Source organism: Drosophila rhopaloa, unplaced genomic scaffold, assembly GCF_018152115.1.
Source record: "Drosophila rhopaloa isolate 14029-0021.01 unplaced genomic scaffold, ASM1815211v1 contig_155, whole genome shotgun sequence".
Classification (NCBI taxonomy): domain Eukaryota; kingdom Metazoa; phylum Arthropoda; class Insecta; order Diptera; family Drosophilidae; genus Drosophila; species Drosophila rhopaloa.
Genome location: NW_025335034.1, coordinates 917,450 through 929,477, shown reverse-complemented (window position 1 = coordinate 929,477; position 12,028 = coordinate 917,450). Strand labels below are relative to the sequence as shown.

Sequence of the window (12,028 nt, the reverse complement as noted above, 5' to 3'; positions counted from 1 at the left end):
GGTAAAGCGACGCCCACAAAATTCGGTTAAAGCTTATTAATGTCGAGCAAGCCGTTGTTATCTTCAAGTTTTAGTCTTGGCCGATTCCCGTATGTTAAACTTGGGAACTCGATCTTTTCTGGCCAGTATTTTATTGGAATTATCCTCGATATTAATGGCACTGATGATTAGATTGACGCGTCGCTCAATAACGCCAATAAATAGCTTCACGTTGTGCACCGTTAAAAAAGTCTTCGTGCTAAGCACATTCAGGATTGGGGCATCGTCGCAGGCTAGTTGTCTGTAAAGCATTTAGCCATTAGTTTATACAAAAGTCAAATCCTACAAGGTCTCACCTGAATATATCCTCGATGCCCTTGAGAAGCTGGTCTAGTCTGATGATCAGGGTGCGCTTCTTTTCCCTAGTCTCTTCAGCAAGTTGCTCGATCCGCTCCTTTTCGGCATTCAAATAGTCCAGCGCCTCAGTCTTGAGCTTCAACTCCTTTTCTGTCTGCTCCGATTTCTGACGTTCTGTGGATTAGAGTTTCTATAAATCGGTTCTATGATATCCAGGATATCCCTTCTGTAAGCCCACCAATTTCATCCTGGAGCTCTTGTGTGGAATCGTTCAACACCTCCACCTCGTGGCTCAGTTCGTTCACATAATTGAAGAGGGCAAAGTTTTCGTCCTCCTGGCGCTTGAACTGGGCCACCAGTCGCTCCGCATCCTCCTCGCCGTAGAGCAGCTTGATCTTCTCGATAATCTCCTTGTATTCCAGGAGCTGCCGCTCGTAGGTCTCCTTCTGGCTCTGCTTTTTGTCCAGCTCTCGCTGTTCCAGCTCTGGATTGAGTCGCTTCTGGCCTTTTATGTCGAAGAACTTCTGCAACTTGGCATCGTGCTCCAGGCGACGCTGCATCTCGCGCATCTCCTGGATGTGCATCACCTTGTCGTTCTCGTTGCGGTCCTTCAGTACGGACAGCTTGTTGCAGAGTTCCTCCCGCTGGTCAAAGGCCAGCGTCGACTGGTCGATAAGGTCCATAATGAACTTCTTTCCCTCGTTGAACTGAGTGACCATCAGCTGCCACATGTCATTAAAGTTTGCCCTGGAGTTGTGCAATATAGGGTTAATTAAAATACTTTATAGCAGTTGATAAATATATTCATATTTAAGTAACAATTAAAATAACAGTAAACTAAGGGAAGTTACGCAAGAACATTAATGGTAAACCAGTTCAGATTGCGTTTGGTGACCCTATTTTCATACCTCGCAACACCTATAACTATAATATTTATGGAGTGTACCGAGAAACATATTAGGAAACAATCAAAACAAAGCACCCTAGTGGTAGACCAGACCAGTTTTCGTTTGGTGACCCCGTTTACATACCTACCAACAACTATAACATATTCGTTTATAGAGAATAACTTGAAATCCTTACAAATGAAAATTGTTAAGCCCGATTTCTTCGTATTCTGAATCTTTCTCACCGATCCTGCAGCATGTGGTTAATTGCGTCACGCATCTTGCTGTTTTCTGTCAGGACATCGCTGCACTTTTTGTTTACCACATCCAAGCGATTCTCCAATTTAACCACACTCTTCTGGACCTTGCAAATGGTGTCCTTGTAGCAGTTGTCTGGAACTTCATTGCGACGCAGGGCATCGATCTCCTTCTCCATTTTTCGGATGTGCCCCTCAAGCTCCCAAAGATTGGTGCGCTCATTTTGGAGCACTCTTTGAAGGTCCGCCTGTTGTCCCTGCAATGCTCCCAGGTGCTTCTCCCTCTGAAAATGTTTTAGACTATGGATTAAACTTGTCAAAATCCTAAATGGCCACCCACATTTGTGTTCTTGCGGGCGTGGGTGCCTCCCTCAAGGGTCTTTATCTCGTCCTTTAGCTTCTGGTGTTCCACTTGCAGAACGTTAATCATGTGGTTTTGCTTCTTTAGTCGCTTGGCCTTCTCCTCGAGGAGGCCTCGAAGGTCCAGTTGGAGACCCCGATGTTGGCGTTGGAGCCTCAGAAGCTCGGCAGTGGCCAATTGGTCAAGCTCGCTTTGGTCAGCCATTATGGTAGTTAAGTGATTTCAATCCAGGAATGAAGCTCTTTTATTAAGATATTTTATTGATTTCACGTATAAACAACGTTGCTGGTGACAGGTTGCTTGGTAACGGACTTTTGGAATTCGAATGAGTCTTTTTTGATCTTCATCTATAGCAGGGTAAAAATTAATTAAATTGATCATAATGTTACGAATTTTTATAAGCCATAGATTAACTAGTAATTTATTAGTATAGAAAGTAATGTCAAATGCATGCCTTTATTTTATATCTGCTTTTGCAATAAATATATTCCAATTTAACGTTTCAATTCTGTTTTGTATCGATATTTTAGCAAATGGAGCCCACAGCTATTTATATAGAATTACTATCACTAACCAACTGTTGAATCGTCGGTTCATTTTACTTGCCAGTGCAATCGAATTTAGTAAACATGTCCTGGGAAGAGGAGCCTTCCAACTTCAAGACCTTTTTTCCGGAGAAGTATAAGGACCGACTGAAGCGTTTTCCCTAGATAACCACACACAGAAAGCCCAAAGTGGAGGATATTGACTTGTCCAGCTGGAACGAACTAATATACGCCTCCGTTTAAGATATACTAGTCTAATGATAAATTTAGATCGGGTGGCCGAAAAACGGAAGTAGAAGTCAGTATATCTATACAAAATGGACACTCTTGGAGTGTTTCAGTAGTTTCTGTACCCGCATTTTTCGTCCTGCAAGAAGCCCAAAAATATAATCCACTGCGATGCAAATATGAGCTGCGATTATGGACAGTGGTTCGATTTGTAACCGAAAATTCAAGCGTGTAGCTGAACTACTATAAGCGTCGGGGACATTGAAGCTGCATGCGAAATTACTTACCCAAATGAAGGATTTCTTCAGTTTGAGCAACAACAAGTGAAAGTAAAAAATGTTTATAATTATTTAAACTGTAGTAGAAGGATTTATTATGGATGATTTGTTTCGCAGTGGAAAGTTAATTGTTCATATTATTATTAAAATTAAGATCTTACAAAATAAAAAAAATAGTGTTAGTCAATTTATTTCTGAATTTGATTTCATCTCTTTTAATTAAAAACAATGTATAGTAGTTGTACTACCTTTTTTAATTTGGCGTCTTAGACCACTATCGATAAATGCAGGGATGATTTTTTAGCTATGGAATATCTAATGTTTCAATTCTGGAATATGTTGAGATTGCAAAGCAAAACAGACGATAAGCAATCAGCGGTTTTCTTGAATCACAGGAAACTAATAAACGAGGCATATGGCGAATTCCAGCTCAAGTCTGAGCTCTTCCAGTTTCAAGCCAAGAAGACGCCTCAGGAGAATGGTGGAAAGCAGCCCAAGAAGCGGAAGAAGAATGCCGGCGATGGGGGGACATCCTCCTCGGAAGATTTGCATATGGTGAATGGATATCTCGAGCTTCTGACCAAGCCCAACGCATCGGCTGATACTCCTCCAATAGCCAGGCACTGGGAGGACGCCTACATCGTGCCCCAACTTTATGGAGCCAACGAAAGCGGTCGGATGCAGAAGTTCCAGAGTCAGGATGACGCGCCCAGCGTATACTTAATTCCCAATCGATGCAAGTTCTTCAACCACAACGTGGACAATTTGACAGCACTGCTCCACCAACTCCTGCCCGCCTACGATCTCATCGTGCTGGATCCTCCCTGGCGCAACAAGTACATCCGTAGGTTGAAGCGTGCCAAGCAGGAGCTGGGATACTCCATGCTCAGCAATGACCAACTGTCGCTCATCTCGCTCTCCAGGCTCACACACCCACGATCCATAGTGGCCATCTGGTGCACCAATTCAACGCAGCACCAGGTGGCGCTGGAGCAGCAGTTGCTGCCCAGCTGGCAACTCCGGTTGGTCCACAAACTGAGGTGGTACAAACTCAACACGGACCACCAACTGATTGCTCCTCCTCTGGGGGACCTTACCCAGAAGCAGCCCTACGAGATGCTCTACGTGGCCTGTCGCTCAGATGCTCGTGAGGATTACGGGAAGGACATCTTGAACACCGATCTGCTTCTCAGCGTGCCCAGCATTGTTCACTCCCACAAGCCACCACTGCTGTCGTGGCTCAGGGATTACTTGCAGCTGGAGAATGACCAGAAGGAACCGAAATGCCTGGAGCTGTTTGCCCGATATCTGCAGCCCAACTTCACTTCCATTGGCTTGGAGGTGCTCAAATTGATGGACGAAAGGTTATATGATGTGGGCCAAGAAGGCAACCACTCCAAATTGGAAAATACGTAACCCTGGTCGCCAAGTAATATTTGGAAAACTTTTGTTTTATTTAAGACCCTTTATACAATAAGTAGAAAACCCTGAGCCTATTTGTTATTTACTTCTGAGTAATTGTTATTGACATACTCATCAAATAGTCACTCGTATAATTGTCAAATGAATTTAAATATTGGGCTTTGATTTCGTAAATTACACTGAATTCGTTTCCAATACTATAGATAAATGCTTATTTAATTTATATTGAGTGTATTTAATATTAGAAAGACTGGCATGGAATACAAAAAAATTAAAAAAGCTTTATTAATTATGTAAAAGGAATATTATTGTTTTATTCTGTAAGTTAGCAACGTTGCAATAGGTAAAATTTGTGTTTATTTTAAAAACGTACTAAATCAACCTCCACAAATATCCAAACTGTAAACAAAACAACTATGAGTTTTAACAATTTTATTTGTGTTCTGTTAATGAGAGCAAATGCAGCAGAATTTGTGTGTAGACGGCCTGCGGATGCGTTTCCTCCATCCAGAGAAGACTGCATCGCCTGGCCCAAACTAAATGTTAAACATTTGGGGTGGCGTGTGTGTGGATTTTGTGTTTTTTTTTTCTTTTGAGTGTTAAATTAAGTATTAAAGGATAGTAAGCATTATTAATACACGTGGTTGATCGCAGGCTACTACTCCTGGCCCTGGGCCATGGCGGCCGGGTTGGTGGGCTCGTTGCCGCCGCGCTTCTTGGATCCAGACACGATGTCGTCGATGCGCAGCAGCAGGATGGCCGTCTCCACGGCGGTCTTGTAGGTCTGCAGCTTGACGGCCAGTGGCTCCCAGATGTTCTTCACGTTCATGTCCACGATCTCGCCGGACTCGCCGTCGATGCCCCAGGCGCAGACGCCCTCGCCGGTGTGGGAGGCGTGCTTGGCGCGCAGGGCAGTCAGGGCGCGGATTGTATTGGCTCCACAGTTCTGGGCCAGCGTGCGCGGTATGATCTCCAGGGCGTGGGCCACCGCTGTGTATGGTCCCTTGACCTGTTTGCGCGTTAGCAGTTGGGAGGCAGCCATCTCCACGGCTCCGCCACCGGCAACCACACGCGGCTCCAAAACCAAGTTGCGGGCCACATGCAGGGCGTCCTGCAAGTTACGCTCCGTCTCGTTCAAGATGTCCTTGCTGGCGCCACGCAGCAGGATGGTGCAGGCCTTGGGCTCCTTGCACTCTGTCACAAAGGTAAAGTACTCATCGCCAATCTTCTTGACCTCGAACAGGCCAGCTCCCGTGCCCACATCCTTCTCTGTCAGCTCCTCAGTGCGGTTCACAATGGTGGCACCGCAGGCGCGAGCAATGCGCAGATTGTCAGTCTTGCGCAGCCGGCGGATGGCAGTGATGCCAGCCTTCAGCAGATAGTGCTGCGCCAGATCGGAGACACCCTTTTCGGTGAAGACCAGGTCCGGCTTCACAGCAATGATATCAGCGCAGATGCGCTCAACAAACTCCTCCTCGATCTGCAACATGCGGGTGAAGTCCTGCTCCCCGATGATCTCCACGTTGGTCTGGCTCTCGCCCTTCTTGTATTCCAGCGAGCAGTCCAGCAGCACGATGCGGGGATTCTCGATGTGGCGGCGCATCTTGGCGTGCGTCACGTCCTTGTTGATCATAACGCCCTTCAGCACGCACGACTCCTCAATGGCACCGCCGGGAATCTTCTCCACTTTGGCATAGCTATGGAAATATAAAAAGAATTGCATTTAAATACCAATCTAGTTTGAAATCTTATTAAAATAGTAGTGATATAATATAAATCCCTACTCTAAGCTGCAATAAGTTAAAAATATATATATAAAAGAAGTTACGGTTTTACAGTCTAATAAAAATGTTTCACTTGTTTTCAAAAATTATATATTTTTAACTATAATATAGATAAGCTGCAAATGTTGAACCTACATTATTTTTGTATAATTAAAAAACTTTAATAACTAAACAGTGTTTAAAGCAACAACAATTATTCTATCAACAGATTGAATCATCTTAAATTAGAATAAAATAAATTAAATTAAAGGAAAACAGTCTACACAATGATTGTAAAAAGTTATAAAACCCTCGGAGGCCATTCAATTAATTCCTACCTAAATCATCATTTGATTTGGCAAAGATAATAAAACTACGTGAAATCGGACTAAAAAGGTCCACAAATCTTACCGCTTGATGTCCACCTCCAGACGGCCATTCTCGCTCAGCGTCACCGTCTCGACGGCGTCCAGGGCGATCTTGACGGCCAGGTCCGACCACTTGCCGATGAATTTGGTGCCCACGCAGGCTTTGACCACCTCGGCCATCTTGACCTTGTCCTTGACGTCCAGTTGGACACTCAGCTGCGACTGCAGGTGGCCGACAATGTCCTCGAGTGCCTCGCGGTAGGCGCGGATGATCACAGTGGGGTGGATCTGTTGCTGGAGGAAGGGCTCGGCGGCGGCCAGCATCTCTCCGGCCAGGACGATGACCGACGTGGTTCCGTCGCCAACCTCCTCGTCCTGTGTGCGGGCGATTTCAATCATGCTTTTGGCCGCCGGGTGCTGCACAGTGATCTCGCGCAGGATGGCGTTACCGTCGTTGGTCATCACGATGCCGCCCATCGGGTCCATCAGCATCTTCAGCATGGCCTGAGGCCCCAGGCAGGTGCGGATTACATCGGCGATGGCCTGAAAAAGGAGTTTCAATCAGCAGATGGCCGGGAAAACGCGAAAAACCGAGACCCAAGTCCCAGACATGTGAGTCATACCTTTCCGGCTTGGATATTCTCCAACTGCACTTTGCGGCCCGATTCTCTCTTTGTGTTTTGACCTGCCGGCGGGTAAATTGATTGCTATGGGGCTCTACGAGGCGCAAATTTCATACTCACTCAACACGAGTATTGGCTGCTGTCCACCGAACATGTTTCTGGATTTTTAATTTATTTCTGCGTGAAAACAATTGAACTCGTGCTGGCGCTGCCGCTGTTTGAAAGAGAATGATTGAGGTTAGACCCGCCGATGACACACTATTCCAGAAGGTTCGAAAAAAAACTGAGCGGACCAGCTTGATAATTACTTCTGGCAATCCCTGTAGCTAATTTATACTAACTTTTCACTTACTTTGAGTTAATTTTCTTTAAATTTGAATAGTTTAATTCAAATTTTGTACAATTCGAAGCAGCAGCACTTTTAAATATCGATAGCTTTAAACATTATGTTTACACCGGACGGCATTTCTTATCAATGGGAAGCTTTCAGTAGAATACAGTGACAGTGATCACCGAATTTGTATTGTACAATTTTCAACGCTCTATTCAGCTGGAACTTTTCTACTTGTCTTGCATCTATATGTTATTATTTTTTTGTCTTAATGGAAAAACCTTAAAAATTAAATAATCCTTCGGCATTTACATTTAATTATTCGTTTTAAAACAAAACATAAAACTTTTAACTTATAATAAACAATTGTATGGTTTTAATATTATAAAACATTTTGTTATTTTTAACAATCCTTTAAAACAAAAAAAATATATATAATTGTATCAAAATTTATCAAAATCACTGTTGCATCCAAACAATACATACTTTTTATTAGTGTGGCGATACCAATAACAAATCAAAATACACCCCTTTTCGAAACAGCTGTTGCGTTTTGTTTACAAACGATTCCAGGCGGCATTCTTCATATTTCATCATAAATTAGGTTTTAATTTATTAATTAGTTAGAAAGAACCCTGGTAAGAGCCATGGATGCCAAGAAGATATCTTTTGGCTTCAGTAAGGTGGCCAAAAAACCGAATATTCTGCCCAGCAAGCAGGCAAAAGAGGAAACCAAAGTAGAGCTGATCAAATGTTTGGAGGGAAAGGAAATCATGCTGGTGGCGTAAGTTTAAATATCAATATTTTGTTAAATTCGTACATTATTAGGGTTATTTCGTGTCTACAGAGAAAAAGTGGAAGATGCCCCTCTGGTCATCGAAATGCAGGGCAGCCAGAAGACTTCCTCCGCTCTGGCCAGCCTGATGAAGCGGCGGGCAGTTCTGCTAGGCGAGGAGGAGCCAGATCCGGAGGAGGTGACTCCAGCAGCACAGTCCATTGCAGAGGTCACTGCATGTGGTCCAAAGGAAAGTCTGGAACAGCGTGCTGCTCGGGAATTGCTGGCTGCAAGTGAAAATAATGGTACCGAAGGGCTAGATGGTCAAAAACTCGTCCTGCCTGCTGTCAAAGCAGACGAGCTGCCTCTCGATGGAGCCAAGGAGGCTACCCTTGATGACTACGACAACATACCAATCCAGCAATTTGGCCTGGCTATGCTGCGCGGCATGGGTTGGAAGGATCCGCCACCCAAAAAGAAGGGTTCGGGGCCCATTGACGATGCTCCCTTTCTACGACCCAAGGGCATGGGTCTGGGAGCTGATAAGGCACTCAAACCTAAGGCACTGCTGGTGCAGCCAGAAAAGAACGAGGTGCTGGAGATTAAGAAGCAGGCGTACGTTCGTATCCTGGGTGGCAAGCAGAAGGATCAGTACGGGCAAATCGAGGGATTTGACGATCATGCTGGGCGAGTTATTGTCAAAATGGCCATTGGGGGTTCCAAGGAGGCGTTCAACGAGTTTCTCTGTCAGCCTGTATCCCGAAAGGAGTACGCTCAGTACGGAAAGTGCATAAGTAAGTCGGGAATCGGAAAAGTTATTGTCTGCTATACTAAATTATGAACTAATTTCCTATTTTCAGACTCCGCGAAGTATGAAGAGTTTAAAAAACAGGAAAACGAGCACGGTCAAATTATTGTAAAGCAGGATAAGTCAACCGACAGAAGAGACAGAGACCGCAGGGACGATGATCGAGAACGCAAGAGTTATATAGCGGAGGAACCGAGATCGGGCAAAGACGAAAATCGAAGGCGGCACAAAGATGAAGATAAAAAGCAATACAAAGTTGAAGATAAAAAATCGTACAAGGATGAAGATAAAAGATCTTACAAGGATGAAGACAATAGATCTTATAAGAATGAACATAAAAGATCTTACAAGGATGAAGACAATAGATCTTATAAGCATGAAGACAAAAAATCCTACAGAGATGAAAATCACATATCATACATAGACGAGAACCGAAAAGCACATAAAACAGAGCACCGCAGCGAAAGGACTTTCAAAGAAGAGTCGCATTCCCTCAAGGAAGAGGACCGTGATAGAAGAAGGTATGTACAGGATTCTCGCAGTAATAGCTCCTCCACATCTAAACGCGAGGAGCGTGATCGGAGGCGTTCGCCAAGTCCGAGGAGCAACAGCTCTTCCTTATCCAAGCGCGAGGAGCGTGACCGGCGCCGATCGCCGAGTCCCAGGAGCAGCAGGAGGGCAAAGAGCAGTTCAGACGAGGCGGACGATACGGGAGAGTCCACCGAGAGTGACTCGGACTCAGCATATGAGCGCAGAAAGCACAAGAAAAAATCATCCAGCCGAAAGTCCAGAAAACACTCGAAAAGGTCCAAAGGTAAATCGAAGCGGGCGGACAACGACTCTAGCATGGAGAGCGATGACAGCCTGGATGAGCAGCATCGACGGCACCCCAGCAAGCACAAAAAGAAGACCAAGAAGAGCAAGCACGCCAGATCCCGCACGCGATCCAGATCAAGGGGAAGGGGCAGATAGATAGGGTCGCAATTATTTGATCTATTCAGTTGAAATCTTTATTTAAATATAGTTTATTAGACGCTTAAGTTCTTTTGTATCTTACTCGGGATTATCATAAATTTCAATTTAACTCACAAAATAATCACAAAAATGTCTTGTCTTGTCTTTTGTTGCGCGTTCTTTTTCTCTCTCCGTACGCCTTGCTTCGAGATTCCTTCGCTCTTACATGTTACAAACTTATAGTGATGTGATGGGGCGAAGACCACGACGGGATTTGCTAGTTATCCGATGACAATACTTTCATTATGCTGCTGCACTTATCTATTAAGATATTTATAGTTCAAATTCAATGCTCGATGGTGTAGTTAGTGACAGTTGCGATGTGTGCATGATGGCAAGTAGATGACTTAGGCTTGTTTAATATTTTTGGTCAAATGGTGATGAGTGTATCTGCTTGTTTGAGATGAGATTTTCTTTACTGCAGCTTCCTCTTTCCGCACTGGATCTTATCGTTGAAAATCTTCGAGGCCTTCTGGGTGATGCCTTTGAAGACGTCCTTGTCTTGTAGCCCAGGCCACATGGCAATGAGCAGGGTGGCTAGGTACATTAGAAGAAGATTGTTGATTATGGCCCCAATCCAAGCAAGAGCCAGGAGTCCCAGACTGATGATGATTACGAACTGGAAGAAGAAAAATTGTGAGCAAAATTGTCAAATTAAATTTTGTTTTGCTATCGCATTTAAAACATAACACGTAAGTTGTAATATGTTTGTGAAAATAAAAATTAGTTTAAAAAGAGGTAGTTGTAATTACAATTCATTTAATTAGAATAATTACCAAAACAGAAATAAATAAGAATGCATTTTATGACGTGACCAACTTCATATGTACAGTTGCGAACCAAACCACTATCCTTTAAAGTTACCGTGCAAGTTTTCAGTAGTGTTTTTAAGAATGGTTTTCATTTTAAAAACTTTTTCTGAATTTTGCGTAAACTAAATAACTATGAATACTTATGTTTCCAGATTAAAATCTTGATGTTTTAGAATCTTGCTAGTGGTACTCACCACTGTGGACTTTCGCTCCTTAAATAAGTACTCGTACCAGAGCACCAGGTTGCCCTTGACGGCGCACACCTGGCCGCAGACGTCCTCGAACTTGGCCTCCTGGTCGCCGTCCCAGTTGGCGCCCCCGAAAAGGAGGCGCGAGACCGTGGGGAATACGTAGTCCAGTACTAGGCTAAGCAGACCCAGCAGTGACAACAGAGTGATCAGCGAGAGGTCCAGATACCAGAGCACCAGGAACAGGACGCTGATGGCGCCGAACACCACTCCGGCGTAGTATTGCTTCTCCCAGGTGAGGACGCCGTAGGCTCCCACGATGGCCGTCCGGAAGGGCTCCAAGTCGTGCTTCAGCTTGTTAAGGGCACGTTTCTGCGGGGAGAAAAGGCAAATCTCACAGTCCTCGAGTTTTCCTTACAATGGCGACGCCGTTTTCCGGCCGGAAAGCTTTCGCGAATTCCGCCCTCTGCTCACCTGGTCAACCTGCGATGCTGTCATCTTGGCTTTTCTTTGTCTCTATTTATCCGCCAGACGAAGTTAGTTTCCGAGAAATGTAATTGTAGACCAAGGTGTTGCTTTCCGTTTGAGCGAAAAATCAATTTTCCTAGGTGTTGGGTTTTTTAAGCCAACGCCAAAGTTTAAGTGTGACCGTGGTTCACTGTTAAAAAAGGGAAAAATTAGAGGTGGATGTTTTTTGTATTTTAAAACATCGGTTGTTGCGATTGTCGATATTTAGCTGACACTGTCTTGAAATAATGGAGCTTACAAAAGCGTTTCAAACATTTTCTTGAAATCCGCCTACTTTAGAAACTTTAATATTAATTCAAATTAAGTAAATATTACATAATATTAGCAGAGCACATTTTTTTAAAATCTAGTCAAGTCAAATCATTGTGCTTTTTTATACGTTATTTTTTAGGCAAAGAACCCGAATTTTTAGAAAAGTTAGTTATGTTTTCTTTATTCCAGAAAGGAATCAATAAATCTGCATAATTTTAAGTTTTTTTTTTTGGTCTAGATGACATTTAGATT

At 43.9% G+C, this 12,028-nt stretch overlaps 5 protein-coding genes across 5 annotated transcripts; 2 read left to right on the top strand and 3 right to left on the bottom strand.

The window, feature by feature from the left end:
• Nucleotides 1-63: 63 nt before the first annotated feature.
• On the bottom strand, nucleotides 64-2,074 carry LOC108043546 (coiled-coil domain-containing protein 63). The gene is made up of 5 exons (XM_044457070.1): nucleotides 1,821-2,074; nucleotides 1,469-1,764; nucleotides 575-1,083; nucleotides 336-510; nucleotides 64-280 (listed from the first exon to the last, which is right to left on the bottom strand). Exons 1-5 carry the CDS (start codon nucleotides 2,043-2,045, stop codon nucleotides 64-66), a joined length of 1,422 nt encoding a protein of 473 aa, XP_044313005.1. The 5' UTR covers nucleotides 2,046-2,074.
• A 1,154-nt stretch (nucleotides 2,075-3,228) lies between these two features.
• On the top strand, nucleotides 3,229-4,660 carry LOC108043548 (N(6)-adenine-specific methyltransferase METTL4). Its single transcript, XM_044457198.1, has one exon. It carries the CDS (start codon nucleotides 3,229-3,231, stop codon nucleotides 4,306-4,308), a length of 1,080 nt encoding a protein of 359 aa, XP_044313133.1. The 3' UTR covers nucleotides 4,309-4,660.
• A 69-nt stretch (nucleotides 4,661-4,729) lies between these two features.
• On the bottom strand, nucleotides 4,730-7,439 carry LOC108043557 (T-complex protein 1 subunit gamma). Its single transcript, XM_017122319.2, has 5 exons — nucleotides 7,421-7,439; nucleotides 7,189-7,282; nucleotides 7,069-7,130; nucleotides 6,489-6,988; nucleotides 4,730-6,011 (listed from the first exon to the last, which is right to left on the bottom strand). The coding sequence occupies exons 2-5, from the start codon at nucleotides 7,220-7,222 to the stop codon at nucleotides 4,973-4,975; spliced, it is 1,635 nt and encodes a 544-aa protein (XP_016977808.1). The 5' UTR covers nucleotides 7,223-7,282; nucleotides 7,421-7,439; the 3' UTR covers nucleotides 4,730-4,972.
• A 524-nt stretch (nucleotides 7,440-7,963) lies between these two features.
• LOC108043558 (splicing regulatory glutamine/lysine-rich protein 1) lies at nucleotides 7,964-9,967 on the top strand. Its single transcript, XM_017122320.2, has 3 exons — nucleotides 7,964-8,183; nucleotides 8,247-8,968; nucleotides 9,035-9,967. Exons 1-3 carry the CDS (start codon nucleotides 8,047-8,049, stop codon nucleotides 9,952-9,954), a joined length of 1,779 nt encoding a protein of 592 aa, XP_016977809.2. The 5' UTR covers nucleotides 7,964-8,046; the 3' UTR covers nucleotides 9,955-9,967.
• Nucleotides 9,968-9,969: 2 nt separating this feature from the next.
• On the bottom strand, nucleotides 9,970-11,679 carry LOC108043559 (ADP-ribosylation factor-like protein 6-interacting protein 1). Its single transcript, XM_017122321.2, has 3 exons — nucleotides 11,471-11,679; nucleotides 11,003-11,368; nucleotides 9,970-10,615 (listed from the first exon to the last, which is right to left on the bottom strand). Exons 1-3 carry the CDS (start codon nucleotides 11,492-11,494, stop codon nucleotides 10,412-10,414), a joined length of 594 nt encoding a protein of 197 aa, XP_016977810.1. The 5' UTR covers nucleotides 11,495-11,679; the 3' UTR covers nucleotides 9,970-10,411.
• Nucleotides 11,680-12,028: the final 349 nt, after the last annotated feature.